This window comes from Bison bison, unplaced genomic scaffold (assembly GCF_000754665.1).
Source record: "Bison bison bison isolate TAMUID 2011002044 unplaced genomic scaffold, Bison_UMD1.0 scf7180017864487, whole genome shotgun sequence".
NCBI classification, from domain to species: Eukaryota; Metazoa; Chordata; class Mammalia; order Artiodactyla; family Bovidae; genus Bison; species Bison bison.
Genome location: NW_011495047.1, coordinates 5,062,878 through 5,077,018, shown reverse-complemented (window position 1 = coordinate 5,077,018; position 14,141 = coordinate 5,062,878). Strand labels below are relative to the sequence as shown.

Below are 14,141 nucleotides of genomic sequence, written 5' to 3'. Positions count from 1 at the left end.
CTATGATGTTGGAGAAGATTCTTGAGAGTCCCTTGGACTGCAAGGAGATCAAACCAGTCCATTCGGAAGGAGATCAGCCCTGGGATTTCTTTGGAAGGAATGATGCTAAAGCTGAAACTCCAATACTTTGGCCACCTGATGCAAGGAGCTGACTCATTTGAAAAGACCCTGATGCTAGGAAAGATTGAGGGCAGGAGGAGAAGGGGACAACAGAAGATGAGTGGTTGGATGGCATCACTGACTCGATGGACATGGGTTTGTGTGAATTCCAAGAGTTGGTGATGGACAGGGAGCCCTGGCATGCTGTAATTCATGGGGTCGCAAACAGTTGGACATGGCTGAACGACTGAACTCAACTGAACTGAACCGAAGGGCAGCTTCAGATGACAGGATGGTTCTCTGGATCCAGGAAGATGTGGATTTGGCATCCACAACTGAGGGGTGACATGATTCTTTGGCCTCTCTTAGATTTTTATAGCAGCAGTTATTTCAGCACCCACTGAGGTTAATGATGATCTATTATTTTCTATCTTTTTCTAAATATCAATTTATTGATATAATCTCATGATAAGGATGGATGCCCATAATTCAGAAAGTCCCAGTAATATGTGTTCTACCTGTGTGTGTGTGTGTGTGTGTGCACGCACATGCACACATGTGTTGGTGGTATAATGGATAGCTGTTTTTCTTTTTAATTTTAAAAATATATTTTATTTAACCCAGTGTACCCCAAACATTATCATTTCAACATGTAATCAGTATAAAAATTACCAATGAGCTATTTTGTTCTTTTTTTAATGTAAAATAATTTATTTAAATCAGTAATGGTAACAATTATATTGAATAACTTTTCAATATCCATTGAGATGGTTCATTTCTTCCTCATATTTGACCTCATATCAAAGTGATGTTTAATTTCCTATTTGCCTAATTTAAATCCATTCTTTTCTTCCTAGGTGAAATTGTCTCAATTATGGCAAAGGATGACTGTTGAAAGGGAAACAGACAGTGAGTTGAAATACAATGGTAAGGCCAATATTTAATAGAAACTAGTTGCCTGGAAGAATATGTAAAAGGTTGAATTTACCTTCCCCTCCGTGCCCCCCAAACTACACTATCAAGTCTTATAAATGCTAATCATTGCCAACTGGTGGCTGTTTCGTTGGAAATGTATCCAGACTCTTCAGCATGTACAGCACTTGCCACCTACCACACAGGAGGTCTGGAGATTGATCCTGTGGCTTCATGGAATGTGGATGGAGTTCTGTAGATGTTTTCAGCATGAAATCACTGAAGCATCTTCATAACAAGGCTAACAAGCTAGACAGCATGAATGCTTTTCATCACTGTTTAAGTCCCCTTCCTCTGATTATATGCTATTCCTCCCAACGATGGCAATGATAGTATGCGTGAAAAGATTTAGGGAAAACAGATTTTTCAAGTAAGAACTAAAAGGCACTAAATGATCCTCCTGGTAGACAGCACTGCTTCATGAGACTTTAAAAATCTCAGATATGTTTGGGTTTATAAAGCACTGGACGAGATGATTGCCTAATTAGTGTTTAGAGAGAGGTGTGGGGATTTGAAAGCCTCAACACAATATCTGAACCCTCTGTGTGACTCATTTCTTTGGGGGAAAGCATTCACAGTGACTAGGGAAGAGGAAGCTAAGGCGAAGTCAATAGCACAGATTTTGGAGCCAGAATGCCTGGGCTAAATCCTGGCTGCGCACCTCCTCCCTGTGTGACTTAGAAAATGACTCAACCCTTCTGTGCCTCAGTTTCCTCTTTTGAAAAATGAAGATAGAACTTCTCTGGTGGTTCAGTGGATAAAAATCCAACTGCCAATGCGGGGACACAGGTCTGGGAAGATCCCACATGCTGCGGAGCAGCTAAGCTGGTGCACCGCAACTACAGAGCCCGAACTCTAGAGCCTGTTGTCTGCAACAAGAGAAACCACTGCAATGAGAAGCCCATACAGTGCAACTAGAGAAAGCCCCCGGCAGCAATGAAGACCCAACACAGTTAAAAATAAATGAATAAAATTTGTGAAAAATGAAGACAATGTTAGTACTTATCACAGGGTTGTAATAGATACATGATCTTAGATGAGCTTTTGGGAGGGAGAAGCTCTAACTTCTCTTCTAATGAGGACATTCTTGAGGTCAAGCTGTGATTTTCTGGCTTTCCATGATGCTATTTCCTCGAGTGCTGTATTATGATATAGACAAAGTTCAGCACAAATCTCAACATGTAGAGTCTTTCAAACTGGATTGTGGTTTCTACAAGTTTCATCCATTTATAATTCAGATCCTGACCTATAGAGGAGAATGCCTTAGTTTTTATTTTATTTTGGACTTATTTTTCCTTTTGAGCAGAGGATGAATTAATGCTACATGGGTAAAAAATGTTGGAAGTGCATCTTGGGCACTCAGTTCAGTTCAGTCACTATGTCATGTCTGACTCTTTGTGACCCTATGGACTGCAGCACTCCGGGCTTCCCTGTCCATCACCAACTCCTGGAGCTTACTCAAACTCATGTCCATTGAGTTGGTGATGCCATCCAACTATATCATCCTCTGTTATCCCCTTCTCCTCCTGCCTTCAATCTTTCCCAGCATCAGGGTCTTTTCCAATGAGTTGGTTCTTCGCATCAGGTGGCCAAAGTATTGAAGTTTCAGCTTCAGCATCAGTCCTTCCAATTAATATTCAGGGCTGATTTCTTTTAGGATGGACTGGTTGGATCTCCTTGCAGTCCAAGGGACTCTCAAGAGTCTTCTCCAACACCACAGTTCAAAAGCATCAGTGCTTCACTAGACAAGATTTATTGTCTTGTATATTGAGTTTTGATGTTTACCTTCTCATGAAGAGCATTTTCATGGAAAAAACCAGCTCCAGAGTTCATGGTGGCCTCTTCCACAAGAGAAAACGGGGAGATATAAACCTTGAAATTTTACTTAGAAAAGAACAGAAGCTGTTCACAGCAAGCTGGTCGAGGAGAATATGAAGTATGTGGACTCCATATGAGCCTTGTTTGTTTAAACATGCAAGAAAGGGTCAGGACATGTGTGACATGACAAGCAGAGGGCAGTGCTTATAGCTACTGGAGAAAAATACAATTGAGTTTCCCCCAAATGACAGCTAGACATTTCCTAGGCCTAGCAGTGCTGAGAGTTGGAGTGAAAATTGAAGCTTAGGGGTGGGCAAGTTGATCTAGACCTGTCTTTTATCATGGTTGTATCTCAAAACTGAATGATACTTTAGAAACAACAGAGTTCACAATGATCTGTCTTAACCACCAGGATGAGCCAGCTAGTATCATTTTCCTGTTTTATAGGCTGGGAAACTGTGGCCAAGAGAGGTCAAGTAGTAAGAGAGCTTGTAAATGCAGGAGCCAGAACCGAGATGGAGATGTTTGAGCTTACAGTCAGTGTTCTTTCCACTGCTTCTAGCTGCCTTGCCCTTCATCCCCTTCATCTCCTTCATGCAGAAAGGCCTGTGGCTAGGACTTATTTACCCCACAAATTCTGCCTTTAATAGACACCTACTAATGCAATATTTATTTATTATTTTTGGGGGGTAGATTTGCTTTACAATGTTGTGTTACTTTCTGCTGTACCAAGAAGTGAATCAGCTATATGTATACAAATATCCCCTCCCTCTTGGACCTCCCACCGTCCCCCTCATCCCATTCCTCCAGGTCACTACAGAGCACTGAGCTGAGCTCCTTGCACTACGCAGTAAGTTCCCACTTGCTATCTATTTTATACACGGCAGTGCACACACATTAATCCTAATCGCCCAATTCATCCCATCCCCCACCCATGGCCACGTGTCTGTTCCCTATGGCTGCAACTCTGTTCTTGCCTTGCAAATAGATTTATCTGCACCATTTTTCTAGATTCCATATATATTCGTTCAAACCAGTCAATCCTTAAAGAAATCAGTCCTGAATATTCATTGGAAGGACTGATGCTGAAGCTGAAACTCCAATACTTTGGCCACTTGATGTGAAGAATTGACTCATTGGAAAAGACCCTGATGCTGGGAAAAAATTGAAGACAGGAGAAGGGAACGACAGAGGATGAGATGGTTGGATGGCATCACTGACTCAATGGACATGAGTTTGAGTAAACTCTGGGAGTTGGTGATGGACAGGGAGGCCTGGTGTGCTGCAGTCCACGGGGTCACAAAGAGTCGGACATGACTGAGCAGTTGAACTGAAATGAACTGATATATATGCGTTAATATATGATACTTGTTTTTCTCTTTCTGACTTCCTTTATTCTGTATGACGGACTCTAAGTCCATCCAAGACACTACAAATGACCCAATTTCCTTCCTCTTTATGGCTGAGTGATATTTCATTGTATATACATACCACACAACCATGTATGCATAGCAATCAGAGGATGTGAGGCATGTGAAAGTGTGGAGGGTCTTGTGGCTTCTCTAGTCTAGGCCAGCCTTCTCATGCTGCAGAGGAGAACAAAGGACTTAGAAGCTATGACTGTGCAGCTTGGACTCAGCTTAGAGCTTTTTCTCCTAAGCCCCACTGGTCAGTCTAGGAAGGCCTTCTCGTCTTCACCCTGGGTCCTCTCCAAGGGACAGTGGATAATCTGTCAAGTATTGCAGAGAAAAACATTGCCTTGAAAGCTCTTTTCCTTAAGTAAATACTCTGCTTCTATTTCTTTTGCTGGGTAAGTGAATTGAAAAATAAAACGCTTTTGATGATTTTCACCAGTGTAAGCAAATATAAAACAAGCCTCTCTGGTATCTTAGCCAACATCCTCAAGAAAGTATTGTAAACAATTTGGGGATGCTTATTTTATGAATTATTTTATCACATTTCTTGGAACTGAGGGCCAAAATCAATATTTCCTTACTGGATGTCGTTCTTAATTGTTCTCCCTGAAAGAAGGTAGGGCAGGAAAAGTGCCTAAACCACACCAAAGGAAGGATTCAATCAATGTATGCTTATTATTATTGGTTTAACTCACCATTATTATCTTCAACTCATGGTATCATTGCATCAAGATATTTATAAACCTTTAGCATGCTCTAATATAGCAGTTTAACTATTCTGTTCGTTCTTGTCTTTGCTGTACCAGAATAATGGAACATAACTATTTTTCATCACTTCCTGGAAAATTTTTAAATTTAAGCCATTTCTGTCCTTAAAATTTAGCTCGGTTGTGAGTTTTATGAGCAATCAAGGCCAACTCTTTAATAACAAGTAGAATTGAGTTTTGGGGACAGTACAGTGAGGCTTGGAGAAGCAGGGAGCAGAGAGATTCTTCCTAAATAGAAAGAGCTTCCACTAGGCTGGCGAGCAGTGAGACGGCCAATCCCAGTCTGATGGAGTGGGGTGGAGTCTGGTGAAGTCTGGTGAGATGGTCAACCTGAGTCTGCTGAAGATCTGAGACCTAGGGAGTCCAGGCAGAAGAGAAGACAGATTGCAAAGTCCCTAGCCATGCTGAGCAAGGCACAGAAGCCACAGGAGGCTATGGGAATTCTGTGGACAGCAATGATGCCCGAGGCAGGCTTGAAACATTGCAGAGGAGCAGCACTCACCCCTTTTTCTCGGCACTAGACACCATCCCTAATTCTACTCTGAATCCCTTCCTTTGAAGCAAAGATGTTTTTCATTTTGGTGATGTCCGGTTTAGCTTGTTACATATATCTTTGATTTATTTTGAGCTTATTCTTTTATATTGTGTGAGATAGGGTTCCAACTTTATTCTTTTGCATGTGAATATCTGGTTGTCCCATGGGGTCACAAAAAGTTGTTCATGATTGAGTGACTAAGCATGTGTGCGCACACGTGCATACACACACACACACACACACACACACACACACACACACCCAGTTGTCCCTCCCATACATAGTCTTCTGAATTAAGTGCACAGTGTACCTTTAACTTGTGAGTAAACTGAAGCGTAGAGGTCTGAACTGATTTGCTGATTCTTATATGAAGCTGAAGGACAAAGCCAGAGCTTGAACTTGTATGTTCTCACAGTACAACCATTATTCTTCTTTTATATGACAGTTGCTTCCTATCTCCTATTTCAGGGAGCTTTGGGCTTTCCCTGGTGGCTCAGGTGGTAAAGAATCTGCCTGCAATGCAGGAGACCCGGGTTTGATCCCAGGATTAGGATGATCCCCTGGAGAAGGGAATGGCTACCCACTCCAGTATTCTTGCCTGGAGAATTCCATGGACAGAGGAGCCGGGCGGGCTACAGTCTCCATGGAGTCCCAAAAAGAGTTGGCCATGACCACTGAGCGACTTTCAGTTAGGATATCAACTGGATTTTCCCACTGTTTTTAATTGCTGTTTTCTTTACTTTTAAAAGTAGAAAAAAACAATATGTCTTAGTTTAACAGTTATTTCTGCCATGGTTAGTCTCATATGTTAATGAACAGGTACTTTGTGACCTCATGACTAACAAAGTGTTAGTCAGCTAAATGTTGAGTTGGATTTCTCTGCTTTTTTTCCCTGGGAGATCTAGAAACTAATATGTTTTAGAAAGAAAAGTTTTGCTGCCAAAAGAAGTTAGATATTTACTCATTTGTTCCATTTTGGTTTTTTTGGGTCTTCAAAGAATCATTCATTCATTTAAACCGTCTCACCCACTCACCCAGAGGGCTGTCTTCACTAGTCACTGCACATCCTACAAGGGCACATGACATTTCTCCAGCTTGGATTTCAGCTTCTTAAGCAGCAAAGCCGGGATGTTTGATCTCTCCAATTCTGTACTATGATTCTAACATGTTTCTTTCCAGTAATAACAATAAAAATCAAACCAAAGTTTATAGGCCTTGTGAAGTAAACATCATTTCCCTTCCTTTAAGTGCTTTCAAAATAACTCTTCCCCAGTTTCTAAGTCACCTGAAGACAAAGCTTAAACTAAGACTGTTCAGATTTCATCTAGTTGCTGTCTCTGCCAGAAGGAGAAAAATCCATATATCTTCCTTACCTATTGCCTAGTGAAGCTCTAATGACCAGGGCTATTTTTGTGAAGAAACAAGGTAGAACACTGTTTAAAAAAAAGTCAATTACTATTAATAGACAGCGCCTGCTAAAATATATCATTAGAATTTATAACGTTTTTCCCAAAATTTGTATTTATATGACCTCACTAAAAAGATGCATTTTTATCAGATATTTTTCTTCAAACAAATGGCCCTCTCTCTTATATGCTACACTTCCTCTGAAGCTGGTCCACTGTATAATACTCACAAGGAAGGGTGGTGCCTGGAGGCTCTGGAGACAGAAGCTGACGAGGAAGGACACTGGTAGGCAACAACGGTTCTTTTCCTTTTCCGTTTGTAATGCAGGCTATGTGACAAATTATCCAGCTTTCCCTCAGACTTAACAGAGAACCCAGAATGTGGATTACGGTGACAAGGTTAATGGGGTTGTCTCTCATGAGGAATACTTTTCTCTTTAGGAAGATGCAGTGGGGCTTCCCTGGTGGTCCAGTGGTTAAGACCCTGAGCTTCCAATGTAGGACGCATGGGTTCGATCCCTGGTTGGGAAACTAAGAACCCACATGCCTTATTGTGAGGTCAAAAAAAAAAAAAAAGATTAAAATGTTTTTTCCAAAAGAGCGAGAGAGAAGGATGCCACGCTGTTTGTTAAGAGGCTGTGCCCCGGAACCAGACTCCCTGGGTTCAAATCCTGCCTCTGCCACTTCCTCGATGTGTGACCTCAAGTATATCACTCAGTCTCTCCAAAGTCTATTTCTCTGGTTTGTAAAACAGGGATGATAATCATAGAAACCCACTTGACACGTGGGATTATTGTGAGAATAAAAGTGGGTGAGTGCAATGGGCTTAGCAAAGTGCCTCACAGTAATTATTCAAGTGACAGAAGCTCATATGGTTGGCTTCTAGAATGTAATAACAGGCAGTTCATCAAGAAAATAGTTTAATATAGGTGTACCCTTGTTAGTAACCACCCACAGCCATTCATTAAAATAACAAAAAACAAGATTTTAAAACTAACAGTAAAACTTTGATAAGTTCATTTCACTTACCCAGACCCAACATTAATGAAGAAACATGGAGACATTCATTCTAAAAACTTAAACAAAAAAAAGATGCTATGCGGATTAAAGCCAAGTATCATGGTCTACTCCCATGTGGATGCTCACAGAGACAATCCCAGGCTCCTGGCTGCTCTATCAAGAGATTGAGGGCCCAAAAGAGGAGGAATCACCTGCATTTCCAAATGCTGTCCAGGGTCTTCCATTGGAACAAAATCCTTTCGATTCTACTTAGAAAGTTGAGCAACTATGGAGGATTACTTCCTGCTGTGGTCTAAATATTTGTGCCTTCCCCAAGTTCACACGTTCAATCCTCCCAAAGCTGATGACATTAGGAGCTGGGGCCTTTTGGGGTCGATTAGGTCATGAGAATAGGGTGGAGCCCTCATGAAGGGAATGGCTATTCTTACAAGAGACCTCAGAGAGATCCCTTACTCCTTCTACCGTGTGAGGACATTGAGAAATTACTGACCTTACCAGGAAGAGGGTCTCAGTAGAACTCAACCATGCTGGCAGCTTGGTCTTGAACTTGCCCACCTTCAGAACTGTGAGAGCTGCATTTCTGTGGTTTACAGCCACCCATTCTACGGTATTTTGTTATATAGCCTGAGCAGGCTTAGACATTTCCTTTTTTGTCCACGTTAAAATCTTGAAAGGACATGCCTTTTAATGAGTACATACTCTATCTAAAAGCTCACATTTAAGTTTCAGCAGGTGACTTCCTAATTTCAGTTTTAATGGCCCCTCCTTTCCCATTTCCTGCATTAATTACAAGTTTCCAGTGGCACTACCATTTAGTTCTGCAATTCCATCAGTAAATACGTGAGCTCTTCTCTGTTTCAGGCTGCTAAGTAAACACGAAGTTATAAGCCCTTTGCAGGGACACGAAAAAGGAGGGTTAATATTAATTATCACATGAGCCTGAATGGCTGCCTCCACAAGGATGTTCTGCACATAGATGATCTCACATTTCTATTAAAACGTGATCAAAACTACATGCAGAATCCCATGCTCCTCACCCTACCATGCTCCAGCCACTCCTCACATGCCCTTGAACATGGTCCCCTCATCTCTCATGGCTTCTCCTTTGAAATAGGGGCTGGGATGCCTACCTTAATAACATAACTTGATTGTGGCATATTCTTTCTGATCCCTTACGTTTGCTGCCTGGGAGCATGTCTCAAATGAACTCTCTGCACTGCATACAAATCTGTCTTAGGCTCCACTTTGTGGAAAACTCAAGTTAGTACATATAAATATATACTTTATATATATATATACACACCTTCGATTAGTATGTGTTGTGTGTGCTGGGTTCAGTCACATCTGACTCTTTGTGACCGCCTGGACTGTAGCCTACCAGGCTCCTCTGTCCTTGGAATTTTCCAGGCAAGAATAATGGAGTAGCTTGCCATTTTCTCCTCCAGGGGATCTTCCCGACCCAGGGATCGAACCCATGTCTCCCACATCTCCTGCATTGGCAGACAGATTCTTTACCATTGAGCCATGTGGGAAACCCTATATAAAATCTCAGGCTAGGGAAATAAAAAGAAATAGGATTCTCTATGACACACCTCCCAGAGTAATGGAAACAAAAGCAAAAATAAACAAATGGGATCTAATTAAACTTAAAAGCTTTTGCACAATGAAGGAAACTAGAAGCAAGGTGAAAAGACAGCCTTCAGAATGGGAGAAAATGATAGCAAACGAAGCAACTGACAAAGAATTAATCTCAAAAATATACAAGCAGCTCAATTCCAGAAAAATAAACGACCCAATCAAAAAATGGACCAAGGAACTAAACAGACATTTCTCTAAAGAAGACATACAGATGGTTAATAAACACATGAAAAGATGCTCAACATCACTCATTATCAGAGAAATACAAATCAAAACCACAATGGGGTACCATCTCACGCCAGTCAGAATGGCTGCCATCCAAAAGTCTACAAGCAATAAATGCTGGAGAGGGTGTGGAGAAAAGGGAACCTTCTTACATTGTTGGTGGGAATGCAAACAGGTACAGCCAGGATGGAGAACAGTGTGGAGATTCCTTAAAAAAATGGAAATAGAATGGCCATATGACCCAGCAATCCCACTGCTGGGCATACATACCAAGGAAACCAGAATTAGAGACACGTGTACCCCAGTGTTCATCGCAGCACTGTTTACAATAGCTTGGACATGGAAGCAACCTAGATGTCCATCAGCAGGTGAATAGATAAGAAAGCTGAGGTACATATACACAATGGAGTATTCCTCAGCTATTAAAAAGAATGCATCTGAATCAGTTCTAATGAGGCGGATGAAACTGCAGCCTATTACACAGAGCGAAGTAAGTCAGAAAGAAAAACACCAATCAGTATAACATGCATATATATGGAATTTAGAAAGATGGTAACGATGACCCTATATGCGAGACAGCAAAAGAGACACAGAGAAAAAGAACAGACTTTTGGACGTTGTGGGAGAAGGCGAGGGTGGGATGATTTGGGAGAATGGCATTGAAACATGTATATTATCATATATGAAACAGATCACCAGTCCAGGTTTAATGCATGAGATAGGGTGTTCGGGGCTGGTGCACTGGGATGACCCTGAGGGATGGGATGGGGAGGGAGGTGGGAGTGGGGTTCGGGTTGGGGAACACATGTACACCCATGGCGGATTCATGTCAATGTATGGCAAAAACCACTACAATATTGTAAATTAATTAGCCTCCAATTAAAATAATTAATTTACCAAAAAAAGGAAAAGAAATAAGGACCTCCAAGTATATTCCTCTTACCGCGCTTGATTTCAAAGGTTATAGATCTCCCACATCTGGGCAGTTTTTTTTTTTTAAGTGCATAAACTTGCCAGCTAACTTCAACCTTACCAAACAATAATAAGGAGATAAACACTAGCCCCAAATGTCTGCAGATTTAGCTCAAGTGTCTATCATTTGCAAATACCATGTTTGGCTGTGAGCCCCAGCTGTTTGGAAGAGGACACGCCTTCCCTGGAAGCACATCTGCCATATTTAGAAGAACTGCCCAGTAGTGGTCCGCAGTTCTCAGCTCTCCTGTGGATTTTCAACTGCCTTCTTCACTCCCTTCAGTCCTCAGACCCCCAGCCTGCTAAGCTAAGCGGCAAGCTGCTAGCTAAGCTTCAAAATCACTGTATTAGTCCCAAAGAGTTAATGCATTCCAAAGTACTTAATTTTCTCCTAGCGAGTTATCTGCCCATTGGTGGGAGACAGATGAGTAAGCAATCGTTTTCAACCCCACGGGATAATTCTAGCACAGGGGAGCAAATAATCCAGAGGACACACGTACTGCAAAGCTTATTTATTGTGAAACCAAGGAGGCAGATGGCATTTTATTGACTCTTAGAGGACAAATCACACTGTGATTGGGGTCATATATTTCCCCTGAACATGATAGGATTTCTTTTCTGGATTTCATAGTAAATATTTCAGGCGAAAGTTTTAAGTAGTAGATTGAAATGTTATTTGACTTGACACGTCACTTAGAGCTTCTATAAATTAGGAAAAATATTATCTCTTCAACTACAATTATAAACACCTTGAATCAAAAGGGTGCTTTCGTCTTAATTAAAATACAAATGAATAAATCAGTCAACATACATATATTGAATATACCCTATAGAGAAGTGCTGTCCTAGGCAGAATGGAGGATAGAAATGAGTGTCAGACATGATCCCTGACTTCACAGGTCTTAGAAAGTGATCATTTTCTTCATATATTTAGCATTAGACATGTTTCATAAATAATTAAATTAATAGTGGTTTAAGAATTCCAATTGCTAGTTAAGAATCATATTAAGAAAAATAGCAACTTTCCAGAAATCATCATTTAATACTCTTTCAAGTCTAAGACTATTAGCCTTTTTTCAAAATAGAAGTTAAAGTATGTTGTCCTCACAGTGAATTTAATGTATGAAAAATTTCATTCAAATGACATTATTTCTATTTAAAGTTTTGATATAATAATGCAGGGATCCCCAATCACGAATCAGTATTGGGCCCTGGCCTGTTAGGAACCAGTCCACACAGCAGGAGGTGAGTGGTGGGAGAAACCGAAAACTCTGCCTCCCACACTGATCTGTGGAAAAATTGTCTTCCATGAAACCGGTGTCTGGTGCGAAAGAGTTTGGGGACTGTTGCAGTAATGTATGAAACCAATGCCAACTTCTGAAGAATACCTCTTTTTGGATCACTGAAATGTTTTACCCTGTACTGGGGCCTCAGTATCAGTGAGAGTGATGTCTGATTCTTCGTCTACACTTAAAATACCAAATACACATGCCACCTGGACATTGTCTTGAACTAAATCCTAAAATAAAATTAAGTGACGTGTTCTTGTCAAACTCAGGTCTAGGTGCCGCCAGGCTACTGGATGGGAGGCAGTCATTCCTCCAGATGGCCCTGGCCCTCCAGCAGACATCATTTTCTTTGTTTAAACTGAATCCGGCATCGTCCTTCCGGCTGCTGGACACCCACCAAGTGGAGAGAACTCTAAAAGCAGAAATGCAGAAAGAGGATAGAAGTTAAGGGACGTAAGCCAACAGTATGGACCTAAGGTTTAGTCAGTGTGATTGTTCCCGAAAGGCAGAGTTTAGGTTTGGAAGGCTGGACGGTTTTACTTGATGAGTTCTCCATGGCTAGCATCAATTTTAGCCTTCTATTCAAGGGGTGGATCTTCCCTGTAGCTCAGACAGTAAAGAATCTTCCTGCAATGCGGGAGACCTAGGTTCGATCCCTGGGTTGGGAAGATCCTCTGGAGTGGGGATAGAAATCCACTCCAGTATTCTTGCCTGGAGAATCCCATGGACAGAGGAGCCTGGCGGGCCACAGTCCATGGGGTCACAAAGAGCCGGACACGACTGAGTGATTAACACTACTATTCAAGGGACAGAAAAGGAGGCAATCCCTTACTCTTTTAAAGAAATTTATTTATTTTTAATTGGAGGATAATTGCTTTGCCATATTGTGTTGGTTTCTGCCATACATCAACATGAATCGGCCAGAGGTATACACATGTCCCGTCCATCTTGAGCCTCTTTCACACCTCCAACCCCATCCCTGCCCTCTAGGCTGTCACAGAGCACTGGTTTGAGCTCCCTGGGTCATACAGCAAGTTTCCACTGGCTGTCTGTTTTACATATGGTAATGTACATGTTTCCATGCTACGCTCTCCATTTGTCCCGCCCTCTCTTTTCCCCCGCTGTGTCCACAAGTCTGGTCTCTGTGTCTGCATCTCCTTTGCTGCCCTGCAAATAGGTTCATCAGTACAATCCCTTATTCTAATAGCAGTTTCTTCACACTTTCACATATCCCACGGCTATGAGCCTGGGACTCACCCTTCACTTTAGCTGGGTGAAGAGGATACCACAAATAAAGGTCTTTCAATACATTTCTGGCCCCCAATATCTGACACCTCATTTATAATTGCTGAGTGAGACTTCTATGACACATGTTACTGATGTTCATAAGACAACATGGTGTTGATGGTGCAAACCACTACTATAGTGGACCTAGAAAGCATCACTACGAACAAAGCTAGTGGAAGTGATGGAATTCCAGTTGAGCTATTTCAAATCCTGAAAGATGATGCTGTGAAAGTGTTGCACTCAATATGCCAGCAAATTTGGAAAACTCAGCAGTGGCCACAGGACTGGAAAAGGTCAGTTTTCATTCCAATCCCAAAGAAAGGCAATGCCAAAGAATGCTCATACTACAACACAATTGCACTCATCTCACACGCTAGTAAAGTAATGCTCAAAATTCTCCAAGCCAGGCTTCAGCAATACGTGAACCATGAACTTCCAGATGTTCAAGCTGGTTTTAGAAAAGGCAGAGGAACCAGAGATCAAATTGCCAACATCTGCTGGATCATCGAAAAAGCAAGAGAGTTCCAGAAAAACATCTATTTCTGCTTTCTTGACTATGCCAAAGCCTTTGACTGTGTGGATCACAATAAACTGTGGAAAATTTTGAAAGAGATGGGAATACCAGACCACCTGATCTGCCTCTTGAGAAATTTGTATGCAGGTCAGGAAGCAACAGTTAGAACTGGACATGGAACAAC

The 14,141-nt window shown here is 41.6% G+C and overlaps 1 protein-coding gene across 2 annotated transcripts in view; it reads right to left on the bottom strand.

The window, feature by feature from the left end:
• The window catches only part of LOC105005181 (24-hydroxycholesterol 7-alpha-hydroxylase), a 103,021-nt gene that overhangs the window by 8,260 nt on the left and 80,620 nt on the right, over positions 1-14,141 (bottom strand). Inside the window, exon 12 of one of the 2 annotated variants that reach the window (XM_010863075.1) lies at positions 11,365-12,568. The exons of the other annotated variant lie outside the window; for it this stretch is intronic. Within the exon in view, the coding sequence (XP_010861377.1) occupies positions 12,497-12,568 (72 nt within the window). The 3' untranslated portion in view covers positions 11,365-12,496. Of the gene's footprint in view, positions 1-11,364; positions 12,569-14,141 lie in introns of those variants that run through there. 2 annotated transcript variants of the gene reach the window in all.